This window comes from Oncorhynchus mykiss, chromosome 24 (assembly GCF_057628025.1).
Source record: "Oncorhynchus mykiss isolate SJ-2025 chromosome 24, ASM5762802v1, whole genome shotgun sequence".
Lineage (NCBI taxonomy): Eukaryota > Metazoa > Chordata > Actinopteri > Salmoniformes > Salmonidae > Oncorhynchus > Oncorhynchus mykiss.
The window spans coordinates 14,443,052-14,460,634 of NC_143045.1; the positions used below are offsets into that span (position 1 = coordinate 14,443,052).

At 42.3% G+C, this 17,583-nt stretch overlaps 1 protein-coding gene across 1 annotated transcript; it reads left to right on the forward strand.

The window, feature by feature from the left end:
* Positions 1–3,782: 3,782 nt before the first annotated feature.
* Positions 3,783–4,830, forward strand: LOC110503328 (olfactory receptor 11A1-like). Its single transcript, XM_021581694.3, has one exon. The coding sequence runs from the start codon at positions 3,898–3,900 to the stop codon at positions 4,828–4,830; it is 933 nt and encodes a 310-aa protein (XP_021437369.3). The 5' UTR covers positions 3,783–3,897.
* The last annotated feature ends 12,753 nt before the right edge of the window (positions 4,831–17,583 follow it).

Sequence of the window (17,583 nt, forward strand, 5' to 3'; positions counted from 1 at the left end):
GAGATACAACCTCTCTCATCATCACCCAGTGCCTGGGCTTACCTCCGCTGTACCCGCACCCCACCATACCCCTGTCTGCGCATTATGCCCTGAATATATTCTACCATGCCCAGAAATCTGCTCCTTTTATTCTCTGTCCCCAACGCTCTAGGCGACCAGTTTGATAGCCTTTAGCCGCACCCTCATACTACTCCTCCTCTGTTCCGCGGGTGATGTGGAGGTAAACCCAGGCCCTGCATGTCCCCAGGCACCCTCATTTGTTGACTTCTGTGATCGAAAAAGCCTTGGTTTCATGGATGTCAACATCAGAAGCCTCCTCCCTAAGTTTGTTTTACTCACTGCTTTAGCACACTCTGCTAACCCAAAAATTTGGAGATTTCCATACCCAACTATAACATTTTCCGTCAAGATAGAACTGCCAAAGGGGGAGGAGTTGCAGTCTACTGCAGAGATAGCCTGCAAAGTAATGTCATACTTTCCAGGTCCATACCCAAACAGTTCGAACTACTAATTTTAAAAATTACTCTCTCCAGAAATAAGTCTCTCACTGTTGCCGCCTGCTACCGACCCCCCTCAGCTCCCAGCTGTGCCCTGGATATCATTTGTGAATTGATCGCCCCCCATCTAGCTTCAGAGTTTGTTCTGTTAGGTGACCTAAACTGGGATATTCTTAACACCCCAGCAGTCCTACAATCTAAGCTAGATGCCCTCAATCTCACACAAATCATCAAGGAACCCACCAGGTACAACCCTAAATCTGCACCCTCATAGACGTCATCCTGACCAACTGGCCCTCCAAATACACCTCCGCTGTCTTCAACCAGGATCTCAGCGATCACTGCCTCATTGCCTGTATCCGCTACGGAGCCGCAGTCAAACGACCACCCCTCATCACTGTCAAACGCTCCCTAAAACACTTCTGTGAGCAGGCCTTTCTAATCGACCTGGCCCGGGTATCCTGGAAGGACATTGACCTCATCCGGTCAGTTGAGGATGCCTGGTCATTCTTTAAAAGTAACTTCCTCACCATTTTAGATAAGCATGCTCCGTTCAAAAAATGCAGAACTAAGAACAGATATAGCCCTTGGTTCACTCCAGACCTGACTGCCCTCGACCAGCACAAAAACATCCTGTGGGGGACTGCAATAGCATCGAATAGTCCCTGCGATATGCAACTGTTCGGGAAGTCCAATACAACCAATACACGCAGTCAGTCAGGAAAGCTAAGGCCAGCTTCTTCAGGCAGAAATTTGCATCCTGTAGCTCCAACTCCAAAAAGTTCTGGGACACTGTGAAGTCCATGGAGAACAAGAGCACCTCCTCCCAGCTGCCCACTGCACTGAGGCTAGGTAACACGGTCACCACCGATAAATCCATGATTATCGAAAACTTCAACAAACATTTCTCAACGGCTGGCCATGCCTTCCGCCTGGCTACTCCAACCTCGGCCAACAGCTCCGCCCCCCCCCCGCAGCTACTCGCCCAAGCCTCTCCAGGTTCTCCTTTACCCAAATCCAGATAGCAGATATTCTGAAAGAGCTGCAAAACCTGGACCCGTACAAATCAGCTGGGCTTGACAATCTGGACCCTCTATTTCTGAAACTATCCGCCGCCATTGTCGCAACCCCTATTACCAGCCTGTTCAACCTCTCTTTCATATCGTCTGAGATCCCCAAGGATTGGAAAGCTGCCGCAGTCATCCCCCTCTTCAAAGGGGGAGACACCCTGGACCTATATCCATCCTGCCCTGCCTATCTAAGGTCTTCGAAAGCCAAGTCAACAAACAGGTCACTGACCATCTCGAATCCCACCGTACCTTCTCCGCTGTGCAATCTGGTTTCCAAGCCGGTCACGGGTGCACCTCAGCCACGCTCAAGGTACTAAACGATATCATAACCGCCATCGATAAAAGACAGTACTGTGCAGCCGTCTTCATCGACCTAGCCAAGGCTTTCGACTCTGTCAATCAGGGGGTGCCACAGGGTTCAATTCTCGGGCCGACTCTTTTCTCTGTATATATCAATGATGTTGCTCTTGCTGCGGGCGATTCCCTGATCCACCTCTACGCAGATGACACCATTCTATATACTTCCGGCCCGTCCTTGGACACTGTGCTATCTAACCTCCAAACGAGCTTCAATGCCATACAACACTCCTTCCGTGGCCTCCAACTGCTCTTAAACGCTAGTAAAACCAAATGCATGCTTTTCAACCATTCGCTGCCTGCACCCGCACGCCTGACTAGCATCACCACCCTGGATGGTTCCGACCTTGAATATGTGCACATCTATAAGTACCTAGGTGTCTGACTAGACTGTAAACTCTCCTTCCAGACTCATATCAAACATCTCCAATCGAAAATCAAATCTAGAGTCGGCTTTCTATTCCGCAACAAAGCCTCCTTCACTCACGCCGCCAAACTTACCCTAGTAAAACTGACTATCCTACCGATCCTCGACTTCTGCGATGTCATCTACAAAATTGCTTCCAACACTCTACTCAGCAAACTGGATGCAGTTTATCACAGTGCCATCCGTTTTGTCACTAAAGCACCTTATACCACCCACCACTGCGACCTGTATGCTCTAGTCGGCTGGCCCTCGATACATATTCGTCGCCAGACCCACTGGCTCCAGGTCATCTACAAGTCCATGCTAGGTAAAGCTCCGCCTTATCTCAGTTCACTGGTCACGATGGCAACACCCACCCGTAGCACGCGCTCCAACAGGTGTATCTCACTGATCATCCCTAAAGCCAACACCCATTTGGCCGCCTTTCGTTCCAGTTCTCTGCTGCCTGTGACTGGAACGAATTGCAAAAAATCCCTGAAGCTGGAGACTTTTATCTCCCTCACCAACTTCAAACATCTGCTATTTGAGCAGCTAACCGATCGCTGCAGCTGTACATAGTCTATCGGTAAATAACCCACCCATTTTTACCTACCTCATCCCCATACTGTTTTTATTTATTTACTTTTCTGCTCTTTTGCACACCAATATATCTACCTGTACATGACCATCTGATCATTTATCACTCCAGTGTTAATCTGTAAAATTGTAATTATTCGCCTACCTCCTCATGCCTTTTGCACACAATGTATATAGACTCTCTTTTTTTCTACTGTGTTATTGACTTGTTTATTGTTTACTCCATGTGTAACTCTGTGTTGTTGTCTGTTCACACTGCTATGCTTTATCTTGGCCAGGTCACAGTTGCAAATGAGAACTTGTTCTCAACTAGCCTACCTGGTTAAATAAAGGTGAAATAAAAAAATAAAAAAATAAAATATATTTTTGTCACATATTAGCGTTATTTAAACGATAAGAATGAGCGTTTTGAGTGGATTTTTCATTTAAAAAAGGCATTTGAACACCCTGGAGGCCATGTGATACAAAATGGTATCTGTTTTTCCTCTATATGGTTTCCTTGACTCTGAAAATATTTAATTATCCACAGATGTCCCCAGGTATTGGTAATCCTTTGCATATCACACCATGGCAGGCTTCTTTTTTTTTTATCTCACAAGTATAAGAATCAAGTGAGGAGCTGAGTTTAAGGAGGTCATCATGGATTAGAAATGAGCCGTCTTCATTTTGTATTTAGAATACATGTAATCAATGTATTATTTTGGAATTTAATTGTAAAGTTACATGAGTGCAGGATAAAAATAATAATATTGCTTGAATTATGTTATCAGGAGAATGAAAAGCTGTCTATATTGGTGAGTATACTTTATATGTGGGGAAATCTATTACTGAATCAACAAGTTAAGGAAGTATCAATTTAGGTTGTCTCTTCTTTGTGATTTTATCAATTTAATTATATGAAAGCTATAGTAGGAGGATTTGCTCCTCTTCTTCAAACATTGACAGCACATCTTTACCAACTCCCAGGACCATGGAAAACTCTACTCACTTTAAGGTGTTTAGGCTTGCTGCATACGGTGATATCGGACAATTTAAGTATTTCTACTTTGCTGTAGTAACTGTTTTATATTTTGTCATCATTCTTGCCAATGCTTTACTTATTGGAGTTATCTGCATTGAAAGAAGCCTTCATGAACCCATGTATCTGTTTCTATGTGCTTTGTTTGTTAATCAGTTGTATGGGAGCACTGGTTTGTTTCCTGCTCTCATGTTTTACTTGCTGTCTGACACACATGATATTTCCCTTCTTTATTGTTATCTCCAGATTTATGTGTTGTACACATGTGCTCTAACAGAATTTAGTAATTTAGCAGTTATGTCCTATGACAGGTACATCTCCATTTGTTATCCTCTGCAGTATAATAATATAATGACACATAAAACCATTTGTGGCTTAATTCTGCTGTCCTGCTTGTCTTCTTTTTTCCTAATCGCCATCATTATCTCCCTGAGTTTGCGACTGCAATTTTGTGGTAACATTCTAGACAGACTGTATTGTGACAACTACTCAGTCGTCAAGCTTGCCTGTTCAAATACTACGCTGAATAACATATGGGGTCTTCTTGTCACTGTGGTTTATATTTCTTGTACTATATGTCCTACCATATACTCATATGTAAGAATTCTACAAATATGTTTAAAGTCTTCAAAAGAGACAAAACAGAAAGCATTTAACACCTGTACACCACATATAGCCTCTATGCTGAATTTCTTCTTTGGCTGGTTATTTGTGATTCTACAAGGCAGATATGAAACTGCAGATCTTTCACCTATACTTCGCACTATTTTATTTGTTTATTTTCTGATATGTCCACCAATTTTCAATCCTTTAATGTATGGTGTTAGGATGGTTAAAATCAGGCATGCTTGTAACAAGGTACTAGGCCTTAACCCTGAAACATAACCTGATAGTTCCTTTGTGTAATTTAGAATGATGTGTTTTCTTACTTATAGTTGCTATAATTGACTGTAAAAATCGCATATCATGTATTGTAACTGAGAATGCTTTGTGTCATATTAGCTAGTTAGTTGCATAATTACAGAGCATCAAGGAGAGCTGCCCTCCCTACCTTCAGACTATGCTCAAACAGATGCTGAGTGGGATCTTTGGGAAGACCCTACACCCCAAACCATTCTGCCAGATCTGGACGCTTGGCCCTCCCACTCAGGGCAGCTATGTAACTGCCCATCTTCCTAAAACATTTGTCTTTTTTTTTTTTTTTTTTTTTGCAGTTTTCAAGTTAATTTCCTGCAGTTCTACACATTTCGCCATTAGGCAGAAATAAAGGGAATCTCTCACAAAGGTTGTATATTGCAGGTTTTTTCTGCAATGTATATGTAATAAGTGCTTACTTATTCTGGCAGTGATGATGGCTTATGACCGTCATGTCTCCATTTGTAAGCCATTTTTATTTTATTCCCATAACCATTTTCTCTCACTTAGCAATTGTTAAACTCTCCTGTGTTGAAAGTGCACTGAGCAACCTGTATGGTATATGTATCATAGCAAGTCTAGTGGTTTCACCTTTTGTGTTAGTTGTGCTTTCATATGTCAAAATATTACTTATTTGCTTGAAAGCCTCAAAGGAGTCACGAACGTAGGCTTTTAATACATGTGCTCCCCACTTGATCACTTTCATCAACTTCTCTACAGCCATCCTTTTTTCTGTTGTTTACAGTAACCAGAAATATCTGTACAGTTTATTCTGTTCCATAGCCATGGGGGAAAGATATTCTATGCCCACACTACAGACGGCTATATTGGTCCGCTAATGCAGGACTAGTAAAGTTCTAGTGTGCTACTTCTGTGAGAAAAAAAGTTATCCAAAAATATTAATATTTGTTATTAATTCAGATTTTTCAGGGGGTGCTGCATCACCCTCAGCACCCCTACTTCCTGTGGCTATGTTCTGTTCCCACCACTGTTGCACCCTATCATATAGGGATTAGGTCCAAGGAGATCAGAAATCTGAACCTGAAGCAGCAGGGCCAGGGTTACTGGTTTGAATCCCAGGACTGACAAGAATATTTGTCAAGATGTGAGCTGCCAGAACTGTATGCTTATATCATCAACATAATTGTTTGTATTGCATTTTATTTCTGTAAATGTATTTTACTGTCATAGTACTGTAAAGCACTGTAGTAAAGTCAAGTCAGGGATGCTGCTGTGGCTCTGACCCTACGTTCTTCTAGAATGTCAGTGGATATGTACTGTATGTGTGTTTCAGGGGGGTTGGGGAAAGGGCAAAATGATGTAAGGTTCCAATAAGTTCTGTTTCCACAAATGGGCAGTAAAGTATTCCCCTAGTAGTGAAAGATCTATAGACTTAGATCAACATCACAACAGTGTGTCTGTCCCATTATGGCATCTGTGAGAGCACTGGAAGCACCATTGAGGCAATCTCCATTTTAAAGTAGTCCATTTTCTTCTACTACTTTTAGGAGTTTTCAAACAGACTGGAAGGGTGCATACTGCCACCTGGACAGTGTTTTTTTTTAAACAGGTATAAAGCCAAGGTTGGCTAAAGTTTGCTCATGAGTATAATTCATTGGCTTATTCCCCAGTTACTACTTCAAAATGGTCAAAGTCCTCAATGCCGCAGCCCATGCTAAAACTGGCTATTGGACCGGTCACTGAGCTAAAGATGGATCAGCCCATCCAGCATTTGCCCTAACTACCTGGCCCGTCTGTTTCTGCTTAATTCTTAAATATATGTTCACACTGTCATTTAATCACTGTAATTTAATCTGTACACAATTCCTGGAAGCTGAAAATGTCCCAGTTCTTCCATGGCCTGCATACTCACCAGACATGTTGAGCATGTTTGGGATGCTCTGGATTGATGTGTACGACAGCGTGTTCCAGTTCCCGACAATATCCAGCAACTTCGCACAGCCATTGAAGAGGAGTGGGACAACATTCCACAGCCCACAATGAATTAAAGTAATTCCAAAAACTAGGCTACTTTGCACAGAAGATTGGAGAAGATTGCTGCTGAACTGATCAGGACGAATAAAGACAATGGCCATGGTGTTTAGAGATTTTAGCATGTGTGAATATACATCTTTCCAAAACTCATTACATGGACTGGTGTAGTTCACAGAATTTCCAACCTTATGAGATCTGTTTTTATCATGACTTGTCAATACTCGGCTTTAATTTGTAATGATTAAAGATAATTGGATAGCTATTTCGCACCAGGTCTTGCTATCAAAATCCTCCTCTCTCCCTCTCGCTCTCGCTCAAACGCTAAAGAATAAATTGTATTAGTAAATGTCCTACTGCTACTGTAGACCTAGGTCCAATCACTGCAAAAATACATATACTTTACTAATCATACATATCAATAACCGTTCTTTTATATAGCTTAATAACAAGATAGATATTGGTCTCCACTACGACATACAGGTGTCAAGTGTATTAGAAATGCAGCTGTATGCTACACCTAAACTATAGCCTACTGTAGCCTATAAAAGCTAATTTAACACATAGGTTTATAATATTAGATGTAGATGAAATTGAGAAAAGTGCAGCCTGGTCTCATAAACTAGACGTAACATGGTAAACGTAAATTCATTCAACAAATTGGTACAATAATTTATGTTATGTTTGGTATGGTTACATAAGACAAAAGGTTACTTAGGGCAAACATTTAAGGAGGGTGGGTAGTTGGTTGGTTGCTATGAAACGTTACAAGTTGTAATTAGTAACATATCATACTTAAATGCAGGGAGACCGATTTACATTAACTATGTTACGTCTACCCCTGATTCCAGATTGAATAGTGAGGTAGCCTACGGAATGAAGTGCAATGGAACATGAAAGAATGATTTTAAAACAAACAAATAACACGCACATTTTTGGGGATATATATATATAATCAAAAAATAGCACTTATTATTGTTTCTAGCAGACCTAAGGTTTCCAATTACTGTTCAAAATTAGTTCAAATGAGTGAAGTCTTAACTGAATGAATAACAGAGACTAAATGCAATATCAAAGTTTATTAAAATAGTTTGGGGAATGGCCTTCTCTCTGAGGGAAGATTTGACGGCAAGTCACATATGTCACATTAATGGAAGGTGTGAAAAACATTAATTTGTGTTTCCCTGGCTGAGTTGACTAGCTGATATGAGCTGATGGCCCATCAGTTGAACTACAAATGTAGGATCTTAATTTGAGCCAGTTTGCCGCAACAGGAAATGTGAATAATTATGTGGATTTTAATTAATGGACATTTTGTAAGGGTTGATACAATTTCCGTCAGAGGAAATCAAGTCTGAAATTTCTGAGTGGAAATTACAAACTTCTGAAGTCTTTTTAAACTTCAAATACATTACAAATTCGACATTTCCTGCAACACAGGAAAGTTATCCTGCAACAGGGTGATCAAATGAAGATCCAACATCTGTAGGAAGTTTGCTAGTGACACATTTTTGTCTTTGTGTCATTGAAGGCTGTCGGTGTGGGCATGAGGTATGGGTGAGATGGCGGACAGGAAAAAAATGAGAAAAGTGGAACTTGTTTTGAGTAAATATGAAATGGTATATCACACAACTTTTGGAGGAGCTACAGAAGGAAATTTAACATGATGACAGTGAGGACGAATTAACTGAGGTGGCATGTGTGATAATCCTGATTATGACAAAGACGATTCTGACCCAGTGATATTTTTTGGAGAGAATTGATCCTTGCCTTTTGGCAGATCCATATGTGGTGTCAGGTTGGGTGGAGAAGAGGTTGGAGAATGTTGGGTCGGTGAAAGTAACTCGAAGTGGAATCACGTATATTTTTTTGTATTTCTGCCGTCCAGAGGGAGTATGCACTCCACATCACGTGACTGGCGACAAGAACTATGACTTGCTTTCCTCTCCAGAGCAGGGCACCGTTGAAAGGAGTGATAACTGGAGTGGTGAAAAGTGTTGAGGGTCAACTGAAGTTGAAGATTCCCGGTGAGGAAAAGTAGAGTGTAGAGGGAAGCAGTGTGTTGAGGAATGTTGGCGTCAAGCGCAAAAAGAGGCATACATGCTCCAGTAGTTCAGAGATGAGGATGAAGTACCTGCGGTGAGGAACGCCGAGTTCGGGCCTCGTCCCGAGGATGATAGGGATGATTCTGGCCCAGTGGGAGTGAGATTTGTGGAGATAATGGATCCTTGCATTTTGGCTGAATCATATGTGGTGTCAGGTTGGGTGGAGAAGAGGTTGGGGACTGTTGAGTTGGTGAAGTTAACTTGGAATGGACTCATGATGATTTATTGTGTTTCCTCCACCCAGAAGGAGTGGGCTCTCCAGACAAGAGTTATGACTTGCGACAGGGCGCCATTGAAAGGAGTAATAACAGGGGTGATATTAAGTGTTGAGCGGAGTAGTTAAAGTTTAAAGATTCCCCGTGTCTGTGACGCATGCTTTTAAGTGAGACGTGGATCCAGTGGAGAGCGTGGGGAAATGGAAAAGACATCGTCTGTCATTTAAAAGAAAGGGGGACCAAGGCACTCTTTATATAATTAATTAAAATGCCTTTATTTGTATGGCATGTTCAATGGAAACAAAGTTTAAAAACTCAGACTCCTTTCAGCTGCATGGCCTTCGTCAGTGAGTACAAAGAAAATATAATACAATGTCCTCTTATGAACAGCTTTTTCCAATCGCCCCTGATAGAATGGCGGCGCGTGTACAACGCGAGGCTCGGCGTCTACCCAGACTTTGGGAATTAGTTGTAATTTACTTAATGCACAAAGCGAGTTTTTAACAACTTACAACTTCCACTGGAGATCACGAAGATGCCCCAGGAGACTGAAACATCGCTGAGAGGAAGTGCCCGGGGGCGGCGTTGAGATCGTAAACAAAGGAGAGGGAAGCAGGGTGGCCTCCGGGTTTGGCAAAAGCTAACCCCATATCGGCTTTCACCACCTAGCCTTTTCCTCGCTAGGTTCCGGTCACTGGCGAACAAAATGGGCGAAATACGACTAAGAATCATTTAAAAAAAAGTATTATGGATTGCAGCATCATGAATTTCACAGTAACGTGGCTAAACAACAGCATACCCGACAACGCTATTGGGCTAGAGGGGTGCGACGTCTTCAGGGCTGGTCGTACGGCAGAGGACTGGTAAGACCAGAAGAGGTGGTCTGTGCATTTATGTACATAAAGCTTGGTGTACAGACAGTAACATAACCCGGAGTCACTGTTCAACCAATCTAGAGTACCTGATGATTAGGTGCAGGCCTTTCTACTTGCCTCGGGAGCTTACATCCATTGTTGTTACTGCAGCCTATATACCTCTGGATGCTAATGCTAAACTTGCAATGAAAGAACTGCAGGTTGCTATTAGCAAACAGCAAACTGCACATCCTGATGGTGTTTTATTGTTGCAGGAAGGCTACCCGAAACGTTTGACCCAAGTTAAACAATTTAAAGGCAATGTTACCAAATACTAATTGAGTGTATGTAAACTTCTGACCCACTGGGAATGTGATGAAAGAACTAAAAGCTGATGTAAATCATTCTCTCTACTATTATTCTGACATTTCACATTCTTCAAATGAAGTGGTGATCCTAACTGACCTAAGACAGTGAATTGTGAAAAACTGAGTTTAAATGTACTTCAACAGTATGTACTGGAAAATTCACAATAAGTTCAGGCCTTATCTCGAGGATAATCGGGATGATTCTGGCCCGTTGAGAGAGTGATGTGTAGAGATAATGGATCATTGCATTTTGGCTGAATCATATGTGGTGTCAGGTTGGGTGGAGAAGAGGTTGGGGACTGGTGAGTTGGTGACGGTAACTCGGAGCGGACTTGTGAAGATTTATTGTGTTTCCCCTGCCCAGAGGGAGCAGGCTCACCGGATTGCTCATTTAGGACAAGAATTGTGACTGCTTTTCTCTCCGGAGCAGGGCTCCGTTGAAAGGAGTGATAAAGGGGGAGGGGGGGGGGCTTTAAGTGTTGAGGAGGAGCAGTTGAAATTGATTCCCGGTGTCTGACGCCCCCCGTTTGTTGAGACGTACAGTGGGGCAAAAAAGTATTTAGTCAGCCACCAATTGTGCAAGTTCTCCCACTTAAAAAGATGAGAGAGGCCTGTAATTTTCATCATAGGTACACTTCAACTATGACAGACAAAATGAGAAAAAAATCCAGAAAATCATTTTGTAGGATTTTTAATGAATTCATTTGCAAATTATGGTGATTCTGATTAGTTGAAGTGTACCTATGATGAAAATTACAGGCCTCTCTCATCTTTTTAAGTGGGAGAACTTGCACAATTGGTGGCTGACTAAATACTTTTTTGCCCCACTGTATGTAAGAATGCTGTTCATTGACTCCAGCTCAGCTTTTAATACCATAGTACCCTCCAAACTCATCATCAAGCTTGAGACCCTGGGTCTCGACCCGCCCAGTGCAACTGGGTCCTGGACTTTGTCGGGCAGCCCCCAAGTGGTGAAGGTAGGCAACAACATCTCCACCCCACTGATCCTCAACACTGGGCCCCTACAAGGGTGCGTTCTCAGCCCTCTCCTGTACTCCCTGTTCACTCATGACTGCGTGGCCATGCCCGCTTCCAACTCAATCATCACGTTTGCAGACAACACTTCAGTGGTAGGCTTGATTACCAACAATGATGAGACGGCCTACAGGGAGGAGGTGAGGGCCCTCGGAGTGTGGTGTCAGGAAATAACCTCACTCAACGTCAACAAAACAAAGGAGATGATTGTGGACTTCAGGAAACAGCAGAGGGAGCACCCCCTGTGGTGGAATATTGAAATATAACACTTTTACTAGAACCTGTGAATTCAATATAGACTTTAATACAAAGTAGGAAAGCTGAGCCCTTCCATGGAAGGACTCAATTTCAAACATAACAGAGCTGATCCCCCTCCATGAAAAGACTAAATTCTCATATTACAGAGTCCTGCCTTTATAGGATTCTGTCTTTCCATAACATATAGAGTCCCCTCCCTCTATATGAAAATAGCTTCCCTTGACCTTTCTCCATCTATGTTCTTGCTTGTTAACCCCCACATCTGACAGCTGTATAGGTTATAATGGTAGCAGGCCCTGGTCCTATATGTTCCATTCCTTTAATAGCCATTCTCTCTTAGCTCTTCAAACTGGACAGCCTGCTAATAATGGAAAAGTAATCATAGTCGTGAGTTTTGATCCAACACCCCCCATCCACATCGACTGGACAGTAGTGGGGAAGGTGGCAAGTTTTAAGATCCTCGGCGTACACATCATGGACAAACTGAAAGGGTCCACCCACACAGATAACGTGGTGAAGAAGGCACAACAGCTTCTCTTCAACCTCAGGAGGCTGAAGAAATGTGCCTTGTCACCTACAACACACACAAACTTTTACATATGCCCAATCAGGAGCATCCGGTCGGGCTGTATCACCGCCTGGTACGGCAACTGCACCGCCCTCAACCGCAAGGTTCTCCAGAGGGTAGTGCGGTCTGCACAACGCATCACCGGGGGCAAACTACCTGCCCTAAGGACACCTTCAGAACACCTACAGCACCAGATCTCACCGGAAGGCCAAAAAGATCAAGGACAACAACCACCCGAGCCACTGCCTATTCACCCTGCTATCATCCAGAAGGTCAGGTCAGTACAGTTGCATCAAAGCTGGGACCGAGAGACTGAAAAACAGCTTATATCTCAAGGCCATCACTGACATAGAGAGGCTGCTGTCAACATACAGACTCAAATCTCTGGCCACTTTAATAAATGGACTTAATAAAGGTATCACTAGTCACCTTGAATAATGCCACTCTAATAATGTTTACATATCCTACATTACTCATCTCATATGTACAGTGGGGAGTATTTGATACACTCCCGATTTTGCAGGTTTTCCTACTTACAAAGCATGTAGAAGTCTGTAATTTTTATCATAGGTACACTTCAACTGTGAGAGACGGAATCTAAAACAAAAATCCAGAAAATCACATTGTATGATTTTTAAGTAATTAATTTGCATTTTATTGCATGACATAAGTATTTGATCACCTACCAACCAGTAAGAATTCCGTCTCTCACAGACCTGTTAGTTTTTCTTTAAGAAGCCATCCTGTTCTCCACTCATTACCTGTATTAACTGCACTCGTTACCTGTATAAAAGACACCTGTCCACACACTCAATCAAACAGACTCCAACCTCTCCACAATGGCCAAGACCAGAGAGCTGTGTAAGGACATCAGGGATAAATTATAGACCTGCACAAGGCTGGGATGGGCTACAGGACAATAGGCAAGCAGCCAGGTGAGAAGGCAACAACTTGTTAAGGGAATTTGTATCTATAATGACTAATTATGTATACATTTCAATCAGGATGTACTAATCAGAATACTATTATGTTACTGTATATGTACTAATCAGAATACTATATGTTACTGTATATGTATGAATTTTCTTTCTTGATCCCGGTACTGAATATAATGTGTGTGAATGTGGTCAAGAGTAGAACAATGACTGTCTGTTCCTTGGTACAAATGAATCAGACTGGCTAGAATGCTTATCTACACAAGAAAACCTTGACTCGTAAATTATATTAAATTGGTAGGGAGACAGATGTGGGAAGGTTCGAGATACAGCCTTTGTACTGGAACGGAGATGGCGCGGGGTGGTGTTGGAACTAATGATGTCATTTTCAGTTTATAACCTGTGGTAACCTGTATTGCGGGAGTACTCTCTTGAATAAAGGCTGCTATTTGACTTTAAGACCGGGCTCTGTCCATTCCTATAAAATAAGGGTCTTACAAATTCTTATGAATTGACAGTGTTTAATTTTAATTGGGAATTAAAACAGAGGAATTAAATTCCTTCAATACAACTGTTGGCGCAATTATTAGAAAATGGAAGAAGTTCAAGATGACGGTCAATCACCCTCGGTCTGGGGCTCCATGCAAGATCTCACCTCGTGGGGCATCAATGATCATGAGGAAGGTGAGGGATCAGCCCAGAACTACACGGCAGGACCTGGTCAATGACCTGAAGATAGCTGGGACCACAGTTTCAAAGAAAACCATTAGTAACACACTACGCCGTCATGGATTAAAATCCTGCAGCGCACGCAAGGTCCCCCTGCTCAAGCCAGCGCATGTCCAGGCCCGTCTGAAGTTTGCCAATGACCATCTGGATGATCCAGAGGAGGAATGGGAGAAGGTCATGTGGTCTGATGAGACAAAAATATAGCTTTTTGGTCTAAACTCCACTCTCCGTGTTTGAAGGAAGACGAAGGATGAGTTCAACCCCAAGAACAACATCCCAACTGTGAAGCATGGAGGTGGAAACATCCTTCTTTGGGGAAGCTTTTCTGCAAAGGGGACAGGACGACTGCACCGTATTGAGGGGGGATGGATGGGGCCATGTATCGCAAGATCTTGGCCAACAACCTCCTTCCCTCAGTAAGAGCACTGAAGATGGGTCGTGGCTGGGTCTTCCAGCATGACAACGAACCGAAACACACAGCCAAGGCAACTACGGAGTGGCTCCGTAAGAACCATCTCAAGGTCCTGGAGTGGCCTAGCCAGTCTCCAGACCTGAACCCAATAGGAAATCTTTGGAGGGAGCTGAAAGTCCGTAATGCCCAGCAACAGCCCGACCTTCTGGAGAAGGTCTGTATGGAGGAGTGGGCCAAAATCCCTGCTGCAGTGTGTGCAAACCTGGTCAAGAACTACAGGAAACGAATGATCTCTGTAATTGCAAACAAAGGTTTCTGTACCAAATATTAAGCTCTGCTTTTCTGATGTATCAAATACTTATGTCATGCAATAAAATGCTAATTAATTATTTAAAAATCATACAATGTGATTTTCCGAAGTTTTGATTCCGTCTCTCACAGTTGAAGTATACCTATGATACAAATTACAGACCTCTACATGCTTTGTAAGTAGGAAAACCTGCAAAATCGGCAGTGTATCAAATACTTTTTCTCCCCACTGTATATACTGTTCTATACTGTACCATCTACTGCATCTTGCCTATGCCTATCATTAGTCACTTTAAATAACACCACTTTAATAATGTTTTCATATCCTACATATATATACTGCTTTACTATAACTTGCCTATGCCCGACGGCCATCGCTCATCCATATATTTATATGTACATATTCTTATTCATCCCTTACATTTGTGGGTATAAGGTATTTGTGTGAATTTGTTAGATTACTAGTTAGATATTACTGCATTGTCGGAACTAGAAGCACAAGCATTTCGCTACAATCGCATTAACATCTGCTAACCATGTTTCCGTGACCAATACAATTTGATTTGATATTGGTGGAGAAAGTTACGAGTGTTATTTGTGGGAGTTTGGAGGTGTCCAGTGAGAGAAAGGCAGATTGAGGTTGCCAGGGTTAGTGTAGTACAGAAAGTGTTGTATGCCGAAGCAGTGAAGACAGTGGTAGAGGAAGATGGGTACAGGGTGAGGCATCCTAAGAATCGTTGTCCTGTTGGAAGGTGAACCAATCACCCCAGTCTGAGGTCCTGAGAGCTCTGGAGCAGGATTTCATCAAGGATCTCTCTGTACTTTGCTCCGTTCATCTTTCCCTTGATTCTGACTAGTCTCCCATCCCTGTCGCTGAAAAACATCCCCACAGCATGATGCTGTCACCACCATGCGTCAACGTAGGGATGGTGCAAGGTTTCCTCCAGACATGACGCTTGGCATTCATGCCAAAGAGTTCAACTTTGGTTTCATCAGACCAGAGAATATTGTTTCTCATGGTCTGAGAGTCCTTTAGGTGCCTTTTGGCAAACTCCAACCGGGCTGTAATGTGCCTTTTACTGAGGATTGGCATCCGCTTGCCACTCTATCATAAAGGCCTGATTGGTGGAGGGCTGCAGAAATGGTTGTCCTTCTGGAAGGTTCTCCCATCTCCACAGATGAACTCTGCAGCTCTGTCAGAGTGACCATCGGGTTCATGGTCACCTCCCTGACCAAGGCCCTTCTCCCCCGAATTGCTCAGTTTGGCCCGGTGGAAAGCTCTAAGAAGAGTCTTGGTAGTTCCAAACTTCTTCTATTTAAGAATAATAGGTGCTCGACTATGCATATAATTGACAGCGTTGGAAAGAAAACACTCTGACGTTTCCAAAACTGCAAAGATATTGTCTGTGAGTGCAGCAGAACTGATGTTACAGGCGAAACCCAGATAAAAATCCAATCAGGAAGTGTCGCATTTTTTGAAACCGCCTCATGCCAATGACTCCTTATATGGCTGTGAATGAGCTACGAATGAGATTACGTTTTCTACATATTCCCCAAGGTGTCTACAGCATTGTGACGTCTTTTTACGCATTTCTGTTGAAGAATAGCCGTAAGGGACTATATTTAGCAAGTGGTCACATGGTGTCTCCCGCAGAAAATCTTGCGTAAAATACTGATGTAGCCATTTTTCCAATCGCTTCTTATGAGAAACCAATTGCCTCGACGGATATATTTTCGAATTTATATGTTAAAAACACCTTGAGGATTGATCCTAAACAACGTTTGCCGTGTTTCTGTCGATATTATGGAGCTAATTTGGAAAAAAGTTTGGCTTTGTAGTGATAGCATTTTCCGGTCGATTTCTCAGCCAAGCATGATGAACAAACGGGAGCTATTTCGCCTACAAAAATAATATTTTAGGAAAAAAGGAACATTTGCTATCTAACTGGAAGTCTCCTGAGTGAAAAACATCCGAAGTTCTTCAAAGGTAAATGATTTAATTTGATTGCTTTTCTTATTTTTGTGAAAATGTTGCCTGCTGCCAGCAGAGCCTAGCATAGCATTATGCCATGATAAACTTACACAAATGCTTGTCTAGCGTTGGCTGTAACACATATTTTGAAAATCTGAGATGACAGTGTGATTAACAAAAGGCTAAGCTTGTGTTTCAATATATTTAATTTGCGATTTTCATGAATAGGAAAAGTTTCTAGGGGTATTTATGTCCGCTGCGTTATGCTAATTCGTTTGAGGCTATGATTACGCTCCCGGATCCGGGATTGCTAGTCGCAAAAGGCTAACCATATACCTCTTTCCTGTGTTAATGTAATCTCTCCTTCGGGAATCCACTGTATTTAATCTAAAAATAACATGGGTTAAACTTAAAAATCAGTCACATCAATAATTTAATATATGTTGCATAGTTTGGGATACCTTATCTACCGTAATTTACCATCCCTAAGAACTGCAACTTATTTCTTGTCATAAATCATTTTAATGCTTATAAAATCACCTTTTCTTTCATGTATTTTCCTGCCCTATTGGCTTAAACTGTGTCCTGTCCAAACCTCCAAAGGACCATCCTCCCCCATTTATTATCGATGATTAATATGATTTCTGTTCCTGTTGTAGGACTAAGTCAATAGTAGCCCATTTGAAACCTTCACAGACAATGTTTAAAACAGAATCCTGAACCTGGTCTTCTTCCTCACTAGATTTTATTCCCCCGCTCCCCATAATTTGTTCTGCCTCAATTCCACTTTCTCCTCTGTGGTTCAAAACTATAATTATGTCCAAGAGCTATAAACTCCATTATAATTAATTTACCTTAAAAACCAGTATCACCTATGACCACATTCATTATTCAAATGGCCCCTACCTGTGGCTGATCAGACCACAAGGGAAAGCCATGGAAACAGGTCAAAGGTTACACCACCCTTTTAC